This window comes from Trichogramma pretiosum, unplaced genomic scaffold, assembly GCF_000599845.2.
Source record: "Trichogramma pretiosum strain Unisexual culture from Peru unplaced genomic scaffold, Tpre_2.0 scaffold79, whole genome shotgun sequence".
NCBI classification, from domain to species: Eukaryota; Metazoa; Arthropoda; class Insecta; order Hymenoptera; family Trichogrammatidae; genus Trichogramma; species Trichogramma pretiosum.
The window spans coordinates 557,984-582,066 of NW_019641700.1; the positions used below are offsets into that span (position 1 = coordinate 557,984).

The 24,083-nt window shown below is 38.3% G+C and overlaps 1 protein-coding gene across 1 annotated transcript in view; it reads left to right on the forward strand.

Moving 5' to 3' along the window:
• LOC106652767 overlaps positions 1 to 16,670 on the forward strand; it is a 53,259-nt gene extending 36,589 nt beyond the window's left edge. Inside the window, exons 7-9 of the mRNA XM_014371899.1 lie at positions 4,369 to 4,497; positions 9,719 to 10,076; positions 16,237 to 16,670. Coding sequence (XP_014227385.1) covers positions 4,369 to 4,497; positions 9,719 to 10,076; positions 16,237 to 16,476 — 727 coding nt within the window. The 3' untranslated portion in view covers positions 16,477 to 16,670. The remainder of the gene's footprint in view (positions 1 to 4,368; positions 4,498 to 9,718; positions 10,077 to 16,236) is intronic.
• The last annotated feature ends 7,413 nt before the right edge of the window (positions 16,671 to 24,083 follow it).

Consider the following 24,083-nt stretch of genomic DNA (forward strand, 5'->3'; position numbering starts at 1 on the left):
ATCCGGGGTTATTTTTGTAATAAATAAAAATTATCATCGTTCATTTTGCACTTAAAAAAAGAGATTTTTTGACTTGAAATTTTATTTCAGAGTCGATTTTTTACCTTGTCCTGTCTTTAGAGGATTCCCATAATACCAGCAATCGTGCACTTTTTCTCGTAACCTTCAAGAAACGCGTTGCTGCTATTTCTATCTAGCCCCTATAAAATAGCGGATTTATACCGAGCAGCAATATATGAATTCACTCATTTTTACTCAGAAATTATTGACTTTATAAAAAAAAGTTATAGAATGAAAAGTATTTGAATTCGTTTGAAGGATACGCGTGGATTTTTTCAGAATTTTTTTAGAACATTTTGGATTTTTTCAATTCCGGTCATTTTGCAAAATTTTCAAAGAGGTCTGAAAAATTCTAAAAAAATTCACACGTATTCTCTGAACAATTTCAAATACCTCTTTGCCCTCAAAATCGTACTTTTTAGTTAATATTTAGCGCATGTTAAATAGTTTCCGAGTAAAAAATGAGTTAATTTATATATTGCTGCTCGATATAAATCCGCCATTTTAGAAATATAGGGCTAAATATAAATGGCAGCAACGCGTTTCTTGAAGGTTTAGAGAAAAAATGGACGATTGCTGGGGTTATAGGAAGGCAGGGATAGGTAGAAAATCGACTTTGGAAAAAAATTTTTTGTGTTACCCCAACCAAAAGTAACGTTTTACTCCCACTGAGCGAAAGGTTTTAGCTTTATCTATGATTTTTTTACAATGGAAAATTCATGCAAAAACTTGCACTTTTTCGCGTTAATCGGTTAACCTTGACTTTCTACAGGTCACTCAATAAAAAAGCTGAATTCGTGGGCTCCAAAAACCTATACGCAATATTTTTCCATTATTTTATCGCGTTTACTATATTTACCCTTAAAATGACCTTTCGATGTCTTTGAATTGATCTTACCCAGGTGAAAATAGTATGTAAGATCTGACAAATGTACGCCAGATCTGACATCAGATTTGATACCAGATCTTGTATTCGATAATCGACATCAAAACTTATATCAGATCTGACATTAGAAGTGACTGTATTGACTCTAATTAATTAAACAATAAGTTTATTAATAATTAAAATAATATAACAAATTTAGTTATATTTTAATAGACACATCGATAATATCTTTAAGAAAAATTCCTACAATATTTAGGTTTCTGATAATGTGAATTTAAATTGATTCAACAACTTTTATTATTAAGATTCATTATAAAATTTTAATTATTAATAAACTTATTGTTTAATTAATTAGAGGCAATACAGTCACTTCAGATCTGACATTAGATCTGATGTCAGATCTGATATAAGTTCTGATGTCGATTATCGAATACAAAATCTGGTATCAGATCTGATTGCAGATCTGGCGTACATTTGTCAGATCTGGCGTACATTTGTCAGATCTTAAACCATATCTGAAGCCAGATCTGGAGTCAGATCTTACATACTATTTTCACCTGGGTATATTATACCCAAATGAACTTTATAGAACTCTAACCAAAAAAACGCAACTTTGCCGCTAGTTTTAGGATCTTGTGATATAAAATATTGTATACAACTTGTGTAAATAAACTTTTTCACACGCGTTATGAAAATGCATATCCACACCTGTGATGTATTGGTATTAGCCAAAGGTATGCGTGCAGCGTTTCGGAGCTCCGATAACGAGCCGATGCCCGACTCTGTAGTCAGAGTGCATTCGTAAGCGGACATCAAAGAGGACCAGAGTAACAATGTACACCGTACTTTATTTACTTACCTTAATAATAAATATATACTTGAAACTACAGTGTATGTGTAATTATTGACTACATAACAACATCCGTTGTATTATATCCCAAGAATATAACGTAACGAACGCAGTAATAAGCTCGAATGCAAGCACGAGACTAACCAAGAACTTATAATACAGCGCCGAGCGCACACTATACACAGCGTAGGCTGCATGTGAAGTCTATATATTGTACGTTCTGCACATTCGACAAAAACATACGACGCAAGAACTTATAACACGGCAATAGGCATACACTGAATATGCTACATGCGAGGTATATGTATGCTGTACGTTCCACGAAAAGTATACATATCTTCAACTGTTCTACGAAGAGTATGTATGAGCTGTGCGGAGTATATTTGTATATTGTACGCTGCACGGAGTATATATGTATGTTGCATGTTCTGCAAAAAGGTAAAAATAGCTTGAGTGTTCCTTGCGGCACGCAGAGCTTATGAAAGTATCAGTTCGTTTCCCACGGAGAACAGTACAAATACGGGGCGAAAACACACCACGAGGGACCAGTGTTCTCTACTCGTTCATATGGCGAAGCTCTGTCCAGTTCGCGAGCCATTTTTATACAAATAGGACTTAGTCTCTGAAGGTTTATTCGAACTTAGTCTCTGATAGCTTAAGGGGACTCAGTCTCTGAAAGCCTACTTGGACTTAGTCTCGGGACGCTGAGTTGGACTTAGCCGTCGGCTGCCCGAGTGAACTTAGCCGCCACCTCTACAAGCAGTCACCGGCAGTTTCGTCGACCTCTGCCGACCAAGTTCAGGGATAATCAACAAGGCCTCACCTACTACGTCATCGCGAGCTCGACCGTCTACTATCAGCTTCCGCCGGAGTCGCCTGCGGTTCTTATCACCTTTGTAACTCTTTCGTCGGACGCCAGTAAAGTCAAGCTGTTATACCATAGTTCGTAAGGTATTACTAATTATAAAAATAAAAGTTCATGATTCATGCAACACACTGGTGTTCTTTTATTTTCAATCGACCTGCCTGCCTTTAATAAGCCAATAATAAATATATTGGACGGACGAAAAAAACCCCGATATAAAAGTTGCATAAAGTACTATTGCGATCCTCAAAAGGTACATGTGATTTTTATGGTTTTTCATTGAATTCACTAGGTTTGACCTTCAAATAACCGTGAAAATAAGGTCGTATAGGACCTCTACTAAAGGTCATTTGACTTCAGATTTGAATTCAGCATCCTTGAAAACCTATATAGGAAATGTTTCAGATTTTTTTACCTTTTTTCATGATTTGACCTTTAAGTGACCTTCAAATGACCTTAAATCGATCTGTTTTTGAAAAACCAACACCGGGTGCGGATTCAGCGAACGAAAAAACAAAAATTCCCCTAGGTCCGGTCTCTGGATCCGAAGATTATTTTGTGTTCCTGTGTTAAAGACTGACTTGAAAAAAGTCTGTCCGATTAACGTTTTTTAAGGTGACTCTTTATTTATTCGGCTAGTCAATACGAGTGCAGTTAGTTTGTTTTGACTCTTGTGGTGCCCGAGGACCCTATGCTGTAGTGTTCTAAGCGTCTGCTCTCCTCTTCAGCAGACGACAAAACTTCAATCGGACCATAAAAATTCACTTTTTCGGACATATATTACAATAATGAGCATGAAAGTATTCACTTTTTAATATACCAATCGAAAGTTTTAACTTTCAACTTTATATTATCAATTTTTGGAAGAGCTGTATGATATATTTTGTGAGACATTCAATAAGAAGGGTCCAAAAGTAAATGTGCGCGTATATACGCCGTGTTAAAAAGTCAATTTTTGATGGCCTTTTCTGGAAAATTAGCATGACAACAGGGTCTGAAATTTTGCAGGGAGATAATTAGATCACTAATTAACCTTGTCCCATAATTTCATGACCTCGTATGAAAAACTATTTAAGTAAAGAGTCACCTTAAAATTAAGTCTTCGTTTACTCAATTTATTTATAAAATTTTAGAATTTCTCACACGGAAATTATTTTTTACTTCTAACAAGAGAGCTTATAAGCAATAGTATAGCATAAAAAACGCTTTTAGACTTTTGTCACTGTAAAATTTTTCACATTGGTGTGAAACATCATACTTGTTATTTAAGCATTACTGACTCCTTATATTATACAATTTTATATGCAACGCGCGTAACTCGTTTCTGACGTATCCAAGACTCATGCATACACTAAGCGTAAAATAGTATATTTTGTAACAAGTGCGCTAAGATATTGACTCATTCGGGATTTTTGTTCACCCGTGCGCAGCGAGGGTGCAAAGACTCGTGGGTGATTCAAAATCCTCGTGGACTAGTTGCAAACAAAAATTTTTAACCGTGCTTGCGAGAAACTAGAGTTTTCTGACGATTCAAGTTTAAAAAACCTGTGTTTCGCGCACGCAGTCTTAAAAACACTTTTTAAGCACTTATAACATAAATAACTAATAAAAACGTTCAATCTGACTAAATGACGCTACTCGTCAATAAGCCTACTTAAAATGACTTAAATGTACTTTGATATTAAATTTTTGGTTTTAAATTTCCAGTAAACTCTACAGCGGCTCAGAAATGAATCAACTAGAAAATAAATTACAATCTGCCATAAAAAATTTAGAAAATTCAAATGAAGTATTAGATGCTCTCAATATTTATATAACATCCTTACAAGGTATTTGGTAAGTTATAATTTTATGAAATATTCTAGTAATTTTTATACGTAATGGAGGTGCACTAAAAGTGGTTCTTTTAAAAACCGACGTAATTTAATATTTAGATTCATATTACCCATATGGTTGTAAGTTTATATTCCTATTTTTTGTTTGTTCGTTTTTTATCACAACGATATCATATCTACAATAGTACTTTTAAAGTTCCTTTTTTTTTAAATTCGAAATCAGAAATCTTGATCACCTTCTTGTGGACGTTGTTTCTGCCAATCAGAAAATCGGCAAGACGCTTCACAAGTCCCTTATTTCATATTCATTTTCTCTTCATGGCTCCCGGTCGCAAAATCTGCAAGAGTCGGGAGTTCATAGCTGCCGACTACATGGAAAAACTTTTGACCATGTTTCACGCTCGAATGCTGAAAATGAACCTCACACAAGTTCTGCTGAGCTCGTTTCGTCATCAGCACTGAACGCGATTGACGCTCGAGGCTGAGCGTGAATCACGCTCGAGTTCGGCTGAGTTTGTTTCAGTGTTGCGGTGAGTGCGATTTGCGCTCAAGACCTTCTGAGCTTATATCATACCATAGCGCTTAGACAGATTTCGACTTGACTCGAAAGTGAATAGCATTCGAATTTTTCTCAGTGTATTCCGTAACTCAGTCACAACTACTGAATAGATTTAACAAACAATAAATAAATATTGAATGTAAGAAATATATATGGGATGGTGACTCTCGCAACATCCGTCCACAATGCAATACTTGGTCAATTTTACAATGAATTAAAAGTTATAGTCGTTTGAATTACTATGAAATGACTGTCACTTTGGTTTTACAAAGTGTTTTTCAAAATAAATCAATGCAAATACAAAACAAGGTGACTAGCGAAAATGAAAAAAACTTTAGATCGAAGTGAAATTTTAACCAATGATAGTTTATGAAATTACAAGTTTTTGGAAAAAAATGTGGGGTTATCATGCAAACTTGGGAAATAATGAGATTCAAAGTTTTGGCCATTTAACATTAGATCTTATGGGAAGTGGCCGTTTTTAGTGTACTACGTGAGCTCAAATCGCTTTACAAGTTAATGAAATTAATACATGTTAAAGAAAATCTTATTCGCTTTCAAATGATATTATTATAAATGGGCGTTGCCACCCATTTCCAAAAGATATTAAGAATCCAACACATTTCCCCTGTGTTCTGTCATGCTAATGCTGTGTGCTGCGTAACGCATATAGCCTTGCGCATACAGCGTTATAGAGTTGGTCTTGATTACTGTTCATCATAAAGGTATTTTTATAAAGATGTTAAACACCAGGCATAAGATCATTGTACGCAGATGCCTAAATTAACGATCAAAGAAAGATTTTTGTTCAAGTTTTTGAAACTTGACACATTCATCTTTCAAATTCAAGATTCAGGACTATTTCGCTTGCATCAGAACCCGAGAGCATTTCGTGCTCGGGTCTGAGCATGAACTGTGATCGACTTCGAGCGCCAATACCTTTCCAGATTGAGTTGAGGTAATATCCTGTTCAGCGTCAGTCATAATTCGCACTCGACAGAACTCGAGGGCGTTTCGCGCTCAGGACTGAGCATGAATTGTGCTCGACTCAGAGCGTGAATGTATCTCTATGTATTCGAGCGTGAAACATGGTCAAAAGTTTTTCCGTGTAGGGTATTTGTTATTTCCCGACTTTTTTGTATTGCTTCTCCCCCCAACTAGATGTTTTCTATTTGATTGGACAATGAGAAAGCCGGTATATAGAGTTAGAAAAAATGATTTTACGGTGGCCCCCAAGCAGCTTGAAGTTCACATGTACTTTAAAATGGGAAAAACTTTGATTCTTAGCGATAAAAATGATCAAAATTGTTGAAAAAATTCACAAACCCATCTATTTTATGTATTTTTTGACGAGGAATCGATTAGTGACCTTGAGGTCTTTGGGGTCCTTGGGGTCTCAAAAGTTTTGTAATAAAATTCTTTTCAACTTAAGTGTAACAAAATTTAAACAAAAGACTAGGAAAGTTTTTTTCATACTGAAGTACGAAAAAGGGATGAAAATAGCTATTTTAATAATGCTTATTGCTATATTTGAAGATTAGTAGATTAAAAAAATAACTCAATAAAAAATCTGCTACACTTAAGTGGAAAATAACTTAATTTCAAAACTTTTGAGACTCCAAGGATCAGGATTGGAAAAAATTGCATTCAAAATCATGCGGTCAATGACTTAGAAATCACAAGTCAATATGGGTAAGAACGCGAGTAATGCCCCAGCGCCACGCACGGGCAGAAAACAGCCGAATTGCTCAGTTTTCAACTCGCTTGCAAAGGGTTGACTAAAATTCAGAAAAATAGACCAAAATAGGTTTTCGATAGGTTTTTACCTAAGCTTTCTATTGGTGAGGTCGAAAGTGCAAAAATATGCCTCCATAACCTCAAAAATGGGCTTGAAGATAAAACACGTTGTAACTTCCAGAGTTCAACTCCGATCGGCTTTCTGAGTAGCTAGATCAAAAGATCTCGCGATTTTATATCAGAATAAAGGGATTTTTCGATTTTCTCGAGGGGTGAAGAGGGAAAGAGTGAGCGGTCGGCCGCTTTCGAGCGTCGTGGCCTCTTTTTCGCTACGTTTCTTTATTTATCACGCGTAAAGCTTTCACCATAAAAATTAACAAATACATGCTTTTTATGAATTTTTTCCTCATCTTTTCAATGATGCAATTAGTTTTTGGAAAATTGGCTTATTTGAACAGATAAATTAACTTTTTTGATTAATAGTTTCATTATTTTCGTTTTATTTGCAAAACAAAACAAATTTTCCAAAAACCAATTGCACCATTGGAAAGATAAGAAAAAAATTCACAAAAACCATGTATTTGTTTGTTTTCATGGCTAAAGCCTAATGCGTAAAAGATAAAGAAACGTAAAGTGTAGCGAAAGAACAGGCCACGGCGCTCGAAAACGGCCGACCGTGCACTCTTTCCCTTTTCACCGCTCGAGGAAATCTAAAAAGTCCATTTTTTTGCTACCCCAACCTAAAGTAACATTTTACTCCCGCTGAGCAAAACTAAAATGTTACTTTAGGCTGGGGGATTGACAAAAAATTGTATTTGCACCTATGTAGCGAACAAAGAAGAGACTTTCCAGTTTTTCACTCCCCAGGTGCAAAATATACTATTTTTTTAGAGTTATTTCTGATATGAAATCGCGAGATCTTTTGATCTAGCTTCTCAGAAAGTTGATCGGAGTTGAACTCTGGAAGTTACAACGTGTTTTATTTTCAAGTCCACATTCTGAGGTTATGGATGCATATTTTTGCATTTTCGACCTCACTAGAAAAAGCTGAGGTAAGTAAACCTATGTTGGTTGATTTATTTTAATTTTATTTCACCCTTTGCGAGCAAGTTGAAAACTGAGCAATCCGGCCGTTTTCGCTGCCCGTGCGTGGCTCTGGGGCGTTTTTACCCATATACATGAATAATGGATGATTTTTCATAACAAGAGGAACTAGAGACATATTTTTTGTTGTAAAAGGACCTATAAAAACATATTTTAACATCAGAAACAAAAAATTTTAATAGTAATCCTTAATTTTCATGTTTTACATTTATAGGCATAAGCACAGGTGTGTCCCCTTAAGGAAAGGTTCTCATCAAGCTTGGCCTAAAAATGAATATTTTTGTGGTATTTCCAAATGGCTCATAGGAGAATCAAGAATCCCTGGCTAAATTTCTCGTAAAATCATTGACAAATTGATAAAGTACTTTACACACTTTTTTACTTTCTTTCCAAAAAAATTTTTTTTTCCGGTCTTGATACCATAACAAAATATGTAAACAAGCCGTTTCTTAATTCCTTCTTCGTTCTTACTTCTTCGCTCTTACTCAATTGCAAGGCAGAAAAAGTAGTATATTACCTCAGCTTCTCCTCGGTCGCTTATTTCACGTGCCCTGGGACTTTTTTATTTTTCTCGGTGTAGGCCAGTATACGATTTTACATACCCCGGGTCAAAAAATAGCAATATCCCGTTTAGAGTAGCGGCAGGGAAATGTTACTTTCGGGTCGCTGGTATGTAATAGTATATTACGTACCTACGCTGGGCAGTGGGTCATTACATCCGCGCGCGAGTGCTAGCCGAGGGTAGCAAGCACACGGCTATGATGTCCCACTCCCAGCCGTGGTGCGTATACTATTTTTCATTATAGACGGCCGAAAGTTCGCCCCCCCCCCAAAACTATTATCATGTGAACTTATGGTATGTTACTGGTGGGTCTGGCTATTTAGGGTAAATTCGTATACGAAATTTTTCATTTTCTTCTACGAAATTTTAAAATTGGTAAACAAAACTCCAAATAACCCGAGAAAACACTAATTTCCCCTGAATAACCACTTCGTTTACCGGTGACATATCCGAAAGTGCGTACTACCCAAAATGCATTCTATCGTATGAATTTATCATATTGTAAGAGGTATAGTAGTTGTGTTGTGTTTAATTTTAGTGTGCTGTGCGGTAGTGGGAGGGTTGCGGGTCCAGGCGGTAGCTCTGGTGGGGGGTGCAAGGGGCGAAGCCCCCGCTGGGGGGGCCAGGGGCCACAACCCTCCGCTGTTAAAGTATACTGCCATAGAACTTTAAACAAAAGTTTATGATATTTAGCTCAGGTTAATTTCTATTTATGATTCACAAAGTTTACTCTGTAGTATCAGAAGAATCGGTAAAAATTTTAATACTTCATCTTACCGTCATGTCAAACAATTTTGTGAAATTCTATATACAATTATATTTTCATTTATTTCACAAAAATCACTTGCTGCGGTCAATGCGATCACTTGTCATCATAAGGAACAAAAAATTATTATTTCATTACAGATACTAAGACTGGAGTATTAGCGACTATGACATGTATTTATATGTCCGTCTTTCTTATTTTAAAACGGCATAAAGAATATATTTCTTGAAAAAGAGCAATGTGCACTAGTTTACGCATCAGAATATGCGGCTGTAATGGCTTACTTTCCAGCCATAATGAAAAAATTTTATTTTTTTTAATTTTTAACAAAAAGTAAAAACCATCTTTGGAGGAAGCTCCTTGTCAATAAATTGGCGGCGATTTTTTTAAATCTCTATTTCTTAATAGCAAGTCATTAGAAATCCAAAAGTCAATAAATATTTCACATTTGCCTCATAATTATTCACCTAATGATTTTTTTTTCTGATTTTCAGTCAAAAAAGCAACTGTCATGCAAATTATGATGAATGGAATCAACTTATTGATGAAACTATAAAATCGAAGATTAGCAGCACTGACGCAAATATACATTTTAAAGTTATTGATAAACGTAATGAACTCCAAAATGTAGGTGAAATGAAAATCCATGATGAAAAAATTGAATTATTTTGGAAGAAAAATAAACTAACAGATTTGAACATTAATTCTCAATGGCCCCTGACACAATTTGTGATGGAGAATGATTCAATCGATTCGTGTGATGGTAAATTATTTGATATAGAAAACTCCATGAACAAAGCTGTTGAAACTTATTTTACCACGGAGATCTCAAATTCAGAGTGGTGGAAAATGGTAAGTTAGAGTTAAATTTTTTTCAAATCTTATATATTACGCGTTAAAGAAATTTCGAAAAAGCCACTCAAAAAAATCTGGCAGCGAGAAATATACAAAAACTTTTAGTATTTACTACTCAATGTATAACGCAAGGCGATTATTACTTTTCAAATTACCCAATGAATTTATTATTTCCTAAATCAAACAGCAGGCTTATTATTTCCCAATTAAAAAATCAGGCTTATTGTTTTTTAAATAAAACAGAGGTATATTATTTTACGAATAACTTAAGGATCGATCCAAAATTATAGCTTTAATAGCATTTTGTAAAAACTAGTTTTGAATTTCTTGCTTCCTTAAAATGCTTACAAAACTCTAACAAACCAAGAAAGCGTTAGTGAGTGAGGTATACCGCTAGTTTAAATGAATAGTTAATGATTTATTTTTTATTTATGACTTGTAACGGGTGCCTCTCCGGGCAAGCTATGGTCCATATCGGTTGCAATGTTGTCGAGGAGTATCGAAATAAGTATTAGATATTCTTAATTAATTAAAAATAATAATAAGGTATTTATTCAAGCGCCAGTAACAAAGGTGCGCCATATCAGTAGCCAAATTGATACAATATTAAATTAACTATACAATTAATAAGAATACTTAATTCTACAACTCAACTTGATACTAAGCGGCTTTACATGACCCTTTACGGTGGGTGCAGGTATGGGTTCGATGGAGGTTGATCACGACACGATACGAAAGAGAGCACACTTGACAGATTTCTATCGTTGTAAATTTCGACTTACTCGTCGGAGAATCGGCTGTTTGACAATGGCTGGACCTGGGTAGACACGGCGACGATCTGGGCAGGCAGAGGACGGCCACACTAGTTTCTCACACACACCCAGCTCAATGGTACTTTTAGCTTCCCTCGTGTATTCGTCGGTGGTCTCGTACAAAGTGACAAACTCTGCCTCGCTCATTGATAATTATGCCTATCGGTAGCCGATGGCGCTGTCTACTTGATCCACATTCTCGCGATCAATCACCTGATCGATATTCAGCTGCTCCATATGCATCACATAGCCCTGTTTATCTCTCTCTCTCTCTCTCTCTCTCTCTCTCTCTCTCTCTCTGGTGAGTACAGTGAACACGTACATAAATTCTGCTCCCTGTTTTAAGCCTTTTACTGCTGTTGCGCTGCCTTCGGGCGTCTTTGATTACAGATCTTGCACGCTAAAAAATGCAAGCATTCTAATTCGGTGCTTGCATTCTCTCCAACTGGACGCCGTGACCAAATATCTGCAATTTTAGTGCATCTACCTTGGACGTCATAAGTGAGGTTAGCTTATAATCCCTGATCGACTGCGTCGATTTTTGCATCAAAATTGGAGCAAGCCGCGCATTCTTGTGTTTGTGTACGCCAGAGAGGGACAACGCGCTATCTACCTTAATCTATAGTAATCTGTGTCGTGAAGTGTGTGGAGATCTAGTATACCAACTGATCCGACCGTGCCGTCTGCTGTGAGGCCTACAGATACATAATTGCGGCAGCTTATTCTTACTATCATGGCAAGTACCGGAGCATCACTGCAACACGAGGTTTCATCTCAACTGGTTGCCTTTCTTCAACGTCTTGACACGAAGCTTGACAACCTCACAAAGCACGTTCTGACCATCGAAGCGTCGGTGTCTCGACTTGAGGGCCGTATTGGGGCACTTGAAACTCAGTCAGGGCAACAGGCCGCCGAAATTGCGGAAATTCGCGCCGACATCGTCAAAATGAAGAAGACTGCCAACTCTGTTCCTGCCTCTGCCCCTGCTTCTGTCTCGTCCAGCTTACTGCCTTCACTGGCAGGCTCGCATCTGTTGGACCCGTGTGAGATTCTACTCACTGGACTCCCGGCAGATGCGAATTTGACTGACAGAGAGGCGCTCGACAGAGTCTTCACTACCATCGGACTAAAAGACTACAGCAAATTCTTGGTTCAAACTCGAGCATGGAACCCCAAAAATAAACGCAAGCCCGCACCTGATAACACCAGAGCTTTTGTTTTTAAACTGTCCTCTCCAATTACTCGAGACCACTGCATAGTGAATGCGACCAAGCTAGCCTCAGTAAACACAAATGCACTTTTCGGCGTAGGTGATGGCAAAGTGAGACTCCGTCCTTTGTGGCCAAGCGAGATCTATAGTCTGCTCCAGAAAGCCTACGATGCAGCTCAAAAGCTGAACTTTGCTCCACCAATTGTGCGAAATCTCACAGTTTTCATGCGCAAAGCCGATGAATCGAAACCTATCCCCATTTCAACTGAACATGACATCAGGGCACTTGAACCGAGACCGAGTTAATGACATCCACGCAACGTTCTACCATGACACACTCATCTACGCAACCACTACTGGATACTACTCTACTGCATGTTACTACTACTATTACTACTATATTTTATTGTGCATATTTATATATATACTACATAGACACTATGTACTACTACTACTGCTACTACTAGTATTGCTACTACTACTACTGCTACTACTACTATTGCTACTACTATTACTGTTTATTACACCACGTTACATAAGCATAACTTATTATTAATGTTGCTGTTATTGTTAATATCAGCAACTTTATACATAAATGTAAATACAAATGTGCCAGATGGGGCTTGCCCTGTGGCCGAATAAATTTATTCAACTCAACTCAACTCAACTCTCTCTCTCTCTCTCTCTCTCTAGATCGTGTGACGGAACTAGAAGAGGCTTCTCGTCTAAATGCGGGAGCGATATCGGACATTATTGTCGAGATTGAGGTGGTTAAAAGCTCCATCAAGTCACTTGAGCCTTCGCAGATAAACACTCTTCCTACAACCTCTCATTTGAGAGACGACTGCGAGGTTTTATTGTCAGGTCTGCCAACAAACCTCAATATTCCAGACAGAGAGATACTCAATAAAATGTTCTCTGCCATTGGCCTCAATAACCACACACATTTCATAGCATCAACATGAAACTGGACACACAAAAAGACAAACCCCACAAACAGCAATAGTATTCTTAAAACTCGATCACTTGTTTTTAAATGCGCATCCCCAAATATCCGTGAACACATCATATCTCAAGCACACAAACTTTCAACCACTAATTTTCAAACCCTTTTCAATTCCGGTGATGCAACTAAGCTTTCTCTTCGCCCATTATGGCCCAAAGAAATCCATCTTTTTCTTAATAAAGCTCGCTCGATATCCCATCAGATCAATTTTGCCACACCAATTGTCCGTAATCTCACCGTCTTCATGCGCAAAACCACAAATTCTAAATTACTACCAATTAGAACAGAAGAAGCTCTCACCCACCTATTAAACTGCAATACATAATATTTCGACGACTCTTTCTCCTCACCGCCAAACTCTTCATTGCAATATATTCATGCCAACATCTATTCATCACTGCAGCATTCAATCATTTTTTTTTTCAATGCCAAATTTAAGTTTAATATAAGTCTTGTTATGTCAATCAAATGCGTTTCAAGTATTAATTCTAATATTGTACATCGACATTTCAATTTTTATATCTAAAATGTTGCTAAAATTTGTAAATAATTTTTTTTATGACAATTTTATTTCAAAAGTGCACACGGGGTTCGCCCTAAGCCCAATAAAGAATCTATCTATCTATCTATCTATCTATCTCTCTCTCGCGTATACTCGTTCTACGCGTTGACTCGCGTACTTTCGCATAATGAAAGGAAAGAAGTCTTTTTAGTCACCCACCGGATCGCGATAACGCGCCACCATGTTACAGACTGAAATCAATAATAAGGTAGAAAAAAATTACGATGCAATCGTTTGAAATAAAATATTTATTTAAAGTCTTTTTGAAACTCAGTTTTACAGGTATGATCACTTGTAGTTTAGGAGTGGAGCTCCTTCTACGTTATTAATTAGAAAGAAACTGACCAGAAACGCTCAGTCACACTATTTTACGGGTTACCGACATAATCTTCGGAGACAAAATATTAAAAAATATCACAAAATAACCCAAAATAACCCAAAATAACCCAGTAAAGTAATAAAGTAGTATTTATAGATACGTAAAAACATGAGATAAATTTAAAAAATGTGGCGAAGATTTTGTCGCGGAGATTTAGTCGTGCGGAGATTATGTCCCGGAGATTTTGTCGGGATTCCGTTTTTTATATAGCAGCTCAAGTGTATGTGTACTTGTTTACAATGAGCGGTATAACTCATCAGGTGGACGGGAGATACAGCTAAGTGAGGTTATGGTAGAGCTGTAGCAGGCAAAATTAACGTCAGATATAGGGTTGAAAAACTTAATTTAGTGATAACATTTAATTTAACTTTAACGAAGAGATAGACGTTTTTCAGATATTCGTAAAAATATTTCATTCGTTTACAAAAATACATTAACTTCGTGGCTCCCAGTCAAGTTCCTGTTAATGAGTGGGAGAAGTCAATCGTTTTTGGATTTCGCATTGGTTATGTATATCACTTACGATATTCCAATTGAAGTGTAATAGGAGCGACGCGGTGCCAGAACGTGCGATTTAAGCAACGAAAAGCGTGTCATAAATGTGAACTTATGCCCCGCAGTGCTATAAAGTTTTATTACGACTTGATGAAACGTATGGTAGAAAATGAAACACCACGAAAAACCTTCATAGTTCATATACATGCTTCGAGACATTTTTATTGAAAACGACGTAGAACTCAATTTAAAATACACGACAAAATAAAAGGTCACAATTTAGTGTTACCAAATATAGTGGAAATCACATAATTCGAAGTCCTGGGGACTGCCTCTCGATTTCGAATTATGCGATAATTCGAATTATTTAGCAGCCATATAATTCTAATTTTTTGAATTGCACAATAATTATAGATTTTTTTGAATGCCAATGTATTATTAGGAACACATTGGTAAAATAAAGCGCCTTTATCGACGTTGAAAATATCTTTTACTTTGTGGTGTGAAATCATATTCTTTAATAATATTTTCTAATCCTCAGATTCTTTTAAATTGACAGAATTGCTTTCTCCACATACGTTTTTGAAATCGATGTCATTATCTTCATTCTTTGTCTCAAATTAAAATTATTGACAGTATTCATTTTTGAATACTGTATTTACTTGCAATAATTTTTTTATTTTTCACTTTTTTTAACTGTAGTAATAATTTCTGTTTTTTCCCAAACTGAAGCATAAATACTTTTTCATCAGGACAGAGTAAAATCGACTGATTGTCTCAAAAAATATGTATAAGACACTCAAAATTACGATTAAAACAATGTTTTGACAAATGAAACACCTGCTGTTAGCTAAATGATCATCGATACATCCGTATTCAATGTATTTCGAGGACTTGATTAGTATTTATCAAAAATTTGAATTATTTGATCGCATAATTCAAAATAAGTGGTAAATTAATGAGTTTCAAATTATATGACTTCCACTGCAGCTTTTTGACAGCGTTTTGATGTAAAATTGGATTTTTAGTATCGTATAAGTGTTGCAGGGAAACTTTTTTCTGATTTGGGTTAAAGAAAAATGTCATCGATCACATATGACCGCGTACAATCTAACTTTTACAGATGGTATTTTGCATCGATCGACACCTCTTAACTAATCAACTTATTAGTGAATGTAATTGATAAATTTAAGTCTGTTCTTTCTGATGATGGCCTTAGTTTTTCAGAAATTTCATTTTTCATGTTAAAAGGTAAAAAAAATTTTTTCGCAGTGTCGTGTTAATGTTTAAACACAAAGGGATAATTAAATAATTATTGATGAGCACATACGCACATAAAAACTTGGAATTACTACAGAAAGACAGGCTCGCAAAAACCTTATTTTCCTTCTTTCTCTCTATATATCTGGTGGAAATATAAAAAATCAGCATTCAAAGTTTTCCATCAAATCGCAACGAGGAAAAACGCAAAATGCTGAAAAATTCTGACCTCACCAATGGAAAGCTAAATATTAGGTACTTTTACAGTGGGCTTAGAATTTAAGCGATATTAGTACACACTGCCACGTGGCGCCCGCATTAGGATTTTTAGCATTGAATGACACATAAACAATGTAACAATTAGCTGAGCCTAATCGCACAAAATGAATTATCAATTATATACACATACGTTACTATTATTTTTTTATTGCAGATAGGTACAGTGACTGGTATTGGTGTTGCTATGTTTGCTTTCGGATTCTGTGCAGTTTATATCATCTATTCAAACATTCGAGGGCCTAAGGAAGCAACAGGTCGTAAGCCGGAACGTAATTACAGCCTGAAGGGAATAACAAGAAATCGAGCTGGTTCACACATGAATAATGAGCCGAATTTAAGAAGAAATGAAAGTAGAAGTAGCATTAAAAGTAGTATTTCTGATAAGAGTGTGTAATAACTGTCAAGTTAATTTCTTTGTTCGATTCTTGATCATTTGATGATGTTGAATTATTTTTGGAACACATAATTTAGTAATTTGATGCAGTTTCATTTATAAAAGCTATTTTCAACAAAAAATATGTAACAACCAATTATAACTAGATGCAGACTTAGTGAAAAAATAAAAACCTTTTTTTTCATCAATTGAAAGTGGATATTTTTATCATTGATATCGTTTGTTCATATAAGAGTTGCTTTGGAGTAAGTAAACTCATCATAAATGTTGGTTTTAGTGAGCTTCACGCTCATATAGTCTGTGACCGAAAAGCATCGAGAAGCCAGCGGTAGTGCAGAGCTGAAATGCGCTGTCGAGCATATATGGGCCTGATTAAGAATTTTTAAAATAAATCTGTGGATGAGGTCTACGAATTTTCCTGAAATTTTGGTACGTTATAGTACACTATGTGTAAAACGATTCGTTTCCCAAAAAAAAACGCAAATATAACGTAATGAGGTTGCCTGCGCAATTTGTGATGCGCGGTTACAAAAAACTAGTGAAATATCGAGATCTGTAGGTAAGAAAGATTAATTTAGTGCGTAAATTTTTTTCAGGTTTGCTGCATTAAAATCATAAAAAAAATCTTAATTTTATATAATGGAATGTTTACTCATTTTAATAAAAATTGTTATTTCAAGATAACTTTGTGCGTGTATTTTTTTTGTTACATTTATAATTTGTGCAACTTTAATTACTGAATGAACCACTACTAATTTTGTTTCCAGATTTAATTTTTTGTTGAAAAGAATATTAACAAAAACAAATAATATAAAAATGAAAAAAACAAAAGTATTTGGTAGGATTAGTGTTATAAAGATTAGATGGTAAAATAAAGCGATGAGCAACAATTTCAATAGGAAGGAAAAGTTATTAATTATTGAACATTGGTTTGTTTGTGACGTACCGTTGTTATTCATCAGTGTAATCTTGATAATACATAAAAGCTTATTATAAATATATATCTAATCAGGTATTTTATACAATTTTTGAGTATGAAACATTTATAATACAATTACTGTTACTTTCATTCATGATTTTGTACAATTTTAATTATGAAAATGTCAAAGCCTATAAATAGAGAGTGAAAGATGAATAATATTTTCAGTTCATTACTATTTATGTTACAAAAAGTTTATGTTACAAAATTTATGTTTGATGAACCTTTATCATCTTAATTTTAGAAAAAACATATTCTGATTTGTTGCTCAAAGTATACCAAATAATAAATAATAATAAACCTACTCTATACGCTCTCAATACCTCCACCAACATTTAAGTGTGCATTTTCTTCATGCTCTGTCCATAAATATGTAAATTCTTGCAAAATATCTACTACATTGATAAGATAAACCTGAAAAGCTGAATAATGTGTAGCATCCAAGCTTCGGGGTAATAAAGGGTAAACAATTAATGAGACGAATGATGCACTTTTACTGACTACTCGTGGCTTGGGCTTCGGCTCGACTGCTGTCGCTAGACTGACTCTCGCGCCAGCCCTCGCGCCGCTGCCTCGCGCGCACGTCTTTATTGTTACTACATGCTACATCTCCCTTGTTACAAAATTTTAATTTAAGATAACCATAGTATGATAATTATAATTTAAATAAATGAAACTTAGAAACTCAACTCAAACATGATGTTAACATTTTAATTTAATTTAGGTGTAATGATTTTTTGAATGATTGTTTATTTTTAATTTTGATTTTCTTGGTTTTCTTTCTCACACACAGTCCATTTTCCTTCTACTCTTTTGAGATGAACAACATTCCTTCTTTGCTGCAATCCTGTCTCGTCATTTTGTACTCTGACATCTCCTCCTTTTACCTGAATTACAGTATGCGGTACTTCATTGAATTCGCTAGTGAGCTTATCTTGTTTGATCATATTTTTTACGTATACTTTTTCTCCTATTCTCAGATCATTTTCTTTTGCTCGCCTTTTTTTATCTCCGAATTCTTTTCCTTTCATTTTCATTTCAAAATCTTTGTCCTGTACTTCTAGATCTACCATTACACGATCATTTTCAATATTCATAGCTGATGGTAGTTTATCTCGAAATAACCTGTTGTAAAACATCTCGGACGGCAATTTTCCTGTTGTAGAGTAAGGTGTACTATTATACATCATTAAATATTTAAACAAGTCGTCTTTCCAGTCAGTTTTTTGAAGTTGACTAATTTTTAGTCTTTTCAGTAAATCACGATTCTGCCTTTCTACCTCACCATTCATTTGTGGCCAGTAGGGAATTGTGTGCTCCAGATGTATATCATATTCTAGACAAAATGCATCAAATTCTCTGCAGTCTTTGAGCTGCTTTGCATTATCTGCAGTTATAGACCAAGGTGTTCCTAGTCTAGAAAAGATCTCTCTCAATACCTTAATGGTTTCGCTGGCTGTGATGCTTGTCATCACTTTGATTTCTTTGTATCTACTGAAATAATCGACAATCACGAATAGGTAGTGTTTGCTAGACAATGGTCCCAAATAGTCGATTGCTACTTCAGTCCACGCTTTTGTTGGTAATGAACGTCTCTTCATTGGGTGTGGTAAATTTGGAGCTGATACTAAAGTGCATCCCTTCCAACACTTGACAAAATTTTCGGCGTCTCGGTCAATTTTAGGCCACCATACTTTGATGCGCAGTCGAGCTTTCATTGACACAATTCCTGGGTGCCCTTCATGTGCTGCTTCCAAAACTCTGGATCGCAATGCCTCTGGGATAACAATTTTGTGTCCGCGAAGTAGAATTTTATCTTCAAAACAGAGCTCTGACTCAAAAATCCTGTAGCTGTTAACATCCTGAATCCAATGGTTGTTGTATAGACCTTCTCTGACTAAATTCATTTCTTTATCGGTTTTACTAGCTTGCTTGATTTCGGCTAGCGATAAAGCTGTTGGGCATGAGCTTCCTACAATAAGATTAACGTAATTAGTCATTTCGAACGGTACTGTATTTGCATTCAAATACAGCCTAGACAACGGATCTGCAATATTGGTTTTTCCAGGTTTGTATTTTATTCTGAAATTATATGATTGCAGTCTCAGGACCCATCTTTCGATTCTTGCGCATGGTTTTGATTTCCGTCCAAAAATTACCTCAAGTGGCTTATGATCGCTGATCAAGTCGAACGAATCTTTACCTCGTAAGTATATATCGAAATGTTCGACCGCCCACACCAGTGCGAGTGCCTCTTTTTCGGTCTGACAGTATCTTTTTTCACAATCTGTAAGGCTCTTACTTCCGTAAGCAATAGCACGCGGCCCGTTGTTGTCAATTTGAATGAGAATAGCTCCGAGTCCCACTGGACTCGCATCGGCGATGACTTGAGTTTTGTCTTCGGGATTGTAATATCCAAGTGTCCGAATATTTGTCAACTCATCTTTCAGCTGCTGAAAAGCCTGCTGCTTGTCAGTGGTCCAGTGTTGTTTTATACTTGCTGATTTTCCAAATTTTAGTTTTAGTAGTTGACGCAACGGATCAGTAAGTGTTGAAAATTTTGGTATCCACTTGCCCAGGTATGTCGCTAATCCAATAAAACTTTGAAGCTCTTCGATTGTCGACGGCGATCTAAAACTGGCTATCGCAGTAGTGTACTTGTCCATTGGTTTTATACCCTTTGATGACAGTTCATGTCCTAAAAACTGCACCTGTGTAACTCCATAAATGCATTTAGCTTTGTTCAAAGGTATNAGAGATTGCGAAGTGGGCTAGGTTCACCGCTCCGCAGTATGTTGAGTGCGAGCAGGACGAGCAGGTATTGGCGACGTCTTTTGACCGATAGCCAACCAAGGGCCAAGCGATAAGGTGTCACGTGTTCACGAGCTGGTATGGAGGCAAAAATAAAGCGAACACACGCATTTTGAAGACGCTGCAATTTGAGATCGGACGTGGCCGATATGTCATTGTAGACAGCGGCCGCGTAGTCAAGATGAGGCAAGACCAGGGCCACTGCGAGCCTCGCTCTTAGCTGACGATTCAGCGCGTGCCTGTAAAAGCGCAATGAGTACAGAGCAAAGTGGCATTTTGACCTGAGTGAGTTAATATGGCTCGTCCATAGCAGCGTGGGGCTGATAGTGACGCCGAGGCATTTGACGCTTGATGAGTACGCAATGCCTGTACCATTCAGCGTGATCTTGGGCAAAGCAGCTTTGTCAATGGAAGAGACATAAGCTAGACTACCGAGAATCATGACCGTGGTTTTAGTCGGGTTCAGGTGGAGCTTGTTCTCGGCAGCCCAAGCTGCGACGGCGTTGGCGTCTGAGTTCAAATCGGCTATGAGCTCGTGAATCTTGGATGGAAAGTGGTGCTGAAAAATGGCCGTGTCGTCGGCATAGATGATATGCTTAGAGTGGCGTAGTACAGTATGGAGGTCATTTATAAACACGGCAAACAGCAGCGGCCCAAGACTGCTTCCTTGCGGTATACCAGAGGTGGTGAACAGTGGCTCGGAAAGAGCGCCATTCTCGCTCTTGACCGACATACTACGATTGCTCAGGTAGCTCGAAAACCATTCCACGGCGAGTGCGTCGCAGCCAAGGCGGCGAAGCTTCGAGATGAGCAAGCCATGGTCTATCGAGTCGAACGCCTTGGAAAAGTCGAAAGACACTAAAGCGGTGATCTTACGCTTGTCCACAGCCATTCGAACCGACTCAGTGAGGTCGAGGAGAGCTGTCTGCGTGGAGTGGCCCGGCCGAAAGCCATGCTGCTGTGGATCGAGCAAATTGTGTCGAGAGAGATGGGTAGAGAGCTGGGCGTGAGCGAGTCGCTCCACGATTTTTGAGAGCTCTGTCAAGAGCGATATAGGCCGCGTATCAGACGGGGACGATGGCGTGGAGCACTTGGAGAGAGCAACGACCGATGAAAACTTCCAGGCAGATGGAAAGGTGCCTGTCTCAAATGAGCTATTGGCCAGATTGGCAATGTGCTCCGCCAGGGTGGGAGAGGCGAGCTTGAGAACCGTCAGGGGTATGCCATCGGGTCCAGTGCTAGAGGAAGTGCACTTTGCCATAGCCGACAAAACGTCTGCCGCAGTGACACGCTCAAATGAGAAGCATGGTGTAGTGCGAGGCAATGGTACACTTAGCAGGTTTTTAACGATCTCGCTCGTGAGTGGAGGTGAAGCAGATGAGACACGCGCAAAGTGTTGACAAAGAGTCTCTGGTGTGAAGTATGTGAGCGGCGATGGGCTTCTCTTGGCAGTGACGCCAATTCTTTTGAGCACAGACCAATATCTGTTAGGCGATGCAGCTGAGGCTAGCTCATGTGAGATGTAGTCGTTTTTGGCAGTGTCGAGACGATTTTTGAGGATGCGCCGATGAAGTCTGTAGGCCGTCAGAGCTTCAGTAGTACGACGCCTTTTGTATATGCGATACGCTCGATCGCGAGCATGCATGAGAGAGCGAAGCTCAGCAGTAATCCATGGCTTAGCTTTGGGTTTAAGCACAGAGATTCTCTGAGGCGCGTGTGAATCGAGAACTGATAATATGCTGGATGAAATGATTGATTGGATGTGGTCGATATGCGATGCGTTGAGGGATGTAAGGTCTGCTCCTGCCATGCCATCTCGAAGCTTGGCCTGTAAATCGGAGTTGAAAGAAGTATGATCAATGTGTGCTATTTTGCGGAGTAAAAGGGTTTTGGGCTGAATAATTGGAGGTGTGATGTTGAGAGCAAATGAGATGAAGTGATGACCGGCAGCGAAAGGTGTATCTGAGATAGTGAAGTTATTGATAGAGGTGAGGTCGTCTGTAATTATAAGGTCCAAGCAAGATATGTGGTGAGATCCATCTGTGTAAGAAACTTGATGTGTTGGGCTATTGCTGACGAGATGTAAATTATAGGCTCCGATCAGATTACGCATGTAACGTGCATGACGATTGCGATATTTACTCATATCGACGTTGAAATCACCGAGAATAAGTACATTTTTGAACTGGTGCAGAATCTCAGATATAGGGTCAAAAAATGTGAATGGATAAGCTGCTTTTGGGCGTCGATAGACAACGGCAACGAGCAGCTTGATCGATTGGTGCGTGACAGAGTAAACAGCATATTCAGGTCTATTGAGATAGCGTTGATCAGAGGTAAAAATGACAGATACTTTAAAACAAGAGCTGGCGTAGAGGCCAACGCCTCCACCCTTGCGTTTGAGTCTGTCATGTCGATAAAAATTGAAACCGGGTAGTGAAAGTGGATTGGTGTTGTGTGTAGGCTTTAAAAATGTCTCAGTTATGGCTATTAAATGGAAATTATTAATGCAAGTGGCGTATTCAAGAAGGGAAAAATTTGTAGATAATCTATTGATATTTATGAGACCAACCTTTAATTTTGAAAAAGATGAAATTGGAGCATTTTTGGGCAGACCAACAGTTGGTCACAAACTGTTAGATGGGGCTGAGTCTGGAGTCACGCTGGGACGAGATACCAATGAAGCGAGGTCTTCATCACAGGTGATACGTATTGGGGCTGAATCGCGCGCACGCCGTATGTAAATGCATAAATTGCGCACGAACGGGCGCGGATAGCCATGAGTCTCAGCAGCCGCTGCACACCTACGATACAGGCGGTGACGGTCGGGTGGTAAGATGACGTTAGCTCTGAGATGATTCGAGCGCCCGTCGTCTGCGATACCAAAAATGGTGCGCATGGATAATCGCTGAAATTTCGGGGTGGCAGCGAGAAAGGTCTCGCGGGCGTTCGCTGATGAAAAGCGAATGACTATGGTCTTCAACTCGAGATCGAGCGCTGCATTGCCAGCACTCGGTGCAGTGACAGGCATACGGCGACGCGGAGCCCACTCGCGTACTGATAGTATGTGCGGAAGCAACCTATCCAGCTCCAAGGCAGAGACGATGCGCTCGGGTGTCGCATTGCTGGTCACGTCCACAGAGAGGGGAATGCCCGACACGCGAACCTCGCAGGTGTCGTGATCCGCCACAGGTGCAACGGCGGCGGCACGCGACTGGACGCAAGCATGCCCAATCTCCGCTCGCATAGCCGCAAAAGCGCGATCATTGTCTGACCTGATAGCAACGATCTCAGCAGTGACTCGCTCGTCGAGGCCGGCAATGCAGTTTGTGTTGTGCTCGATGGATGCGGTGTGCTGATGTTGTGTGCGTGAAAGCTCAAGCAGACCGGCCTCGATGGCGGTGAGACGGCCATCCATTCTGGTCTCAAGGCGGTCGAATCGAGAGAGCAGAGTCTCAACCCATGGGGGAGTCGCGCCGTCGTCGGACATCTCGCTCGGAGGTTCGGGCAGACACGGACTGACGGGGGGAACGCTCTCGGATAGTTGAAGGTTGGACCTCTTGACGCAAAATGCAGTCGGAGGTGAATCACGCGGGCGTTTAAGCGAGAGAGATTCGAGTGAGGCCGAACGCTCAGTAGAGCAGGTGAAATGAGATGGCGATGAAGCGCGTGAAACTGGAGCAGACGAATGTGATATTGGTGATGATCGATTCTCGGGCGCCGACCCCTTCTTACACTGTGAGCAGAGAGTGCCCGGTTTTACACGTAGTGTGTATTTATGTATTAAACTATCACAGCCGGTACAGCTCACACAAGC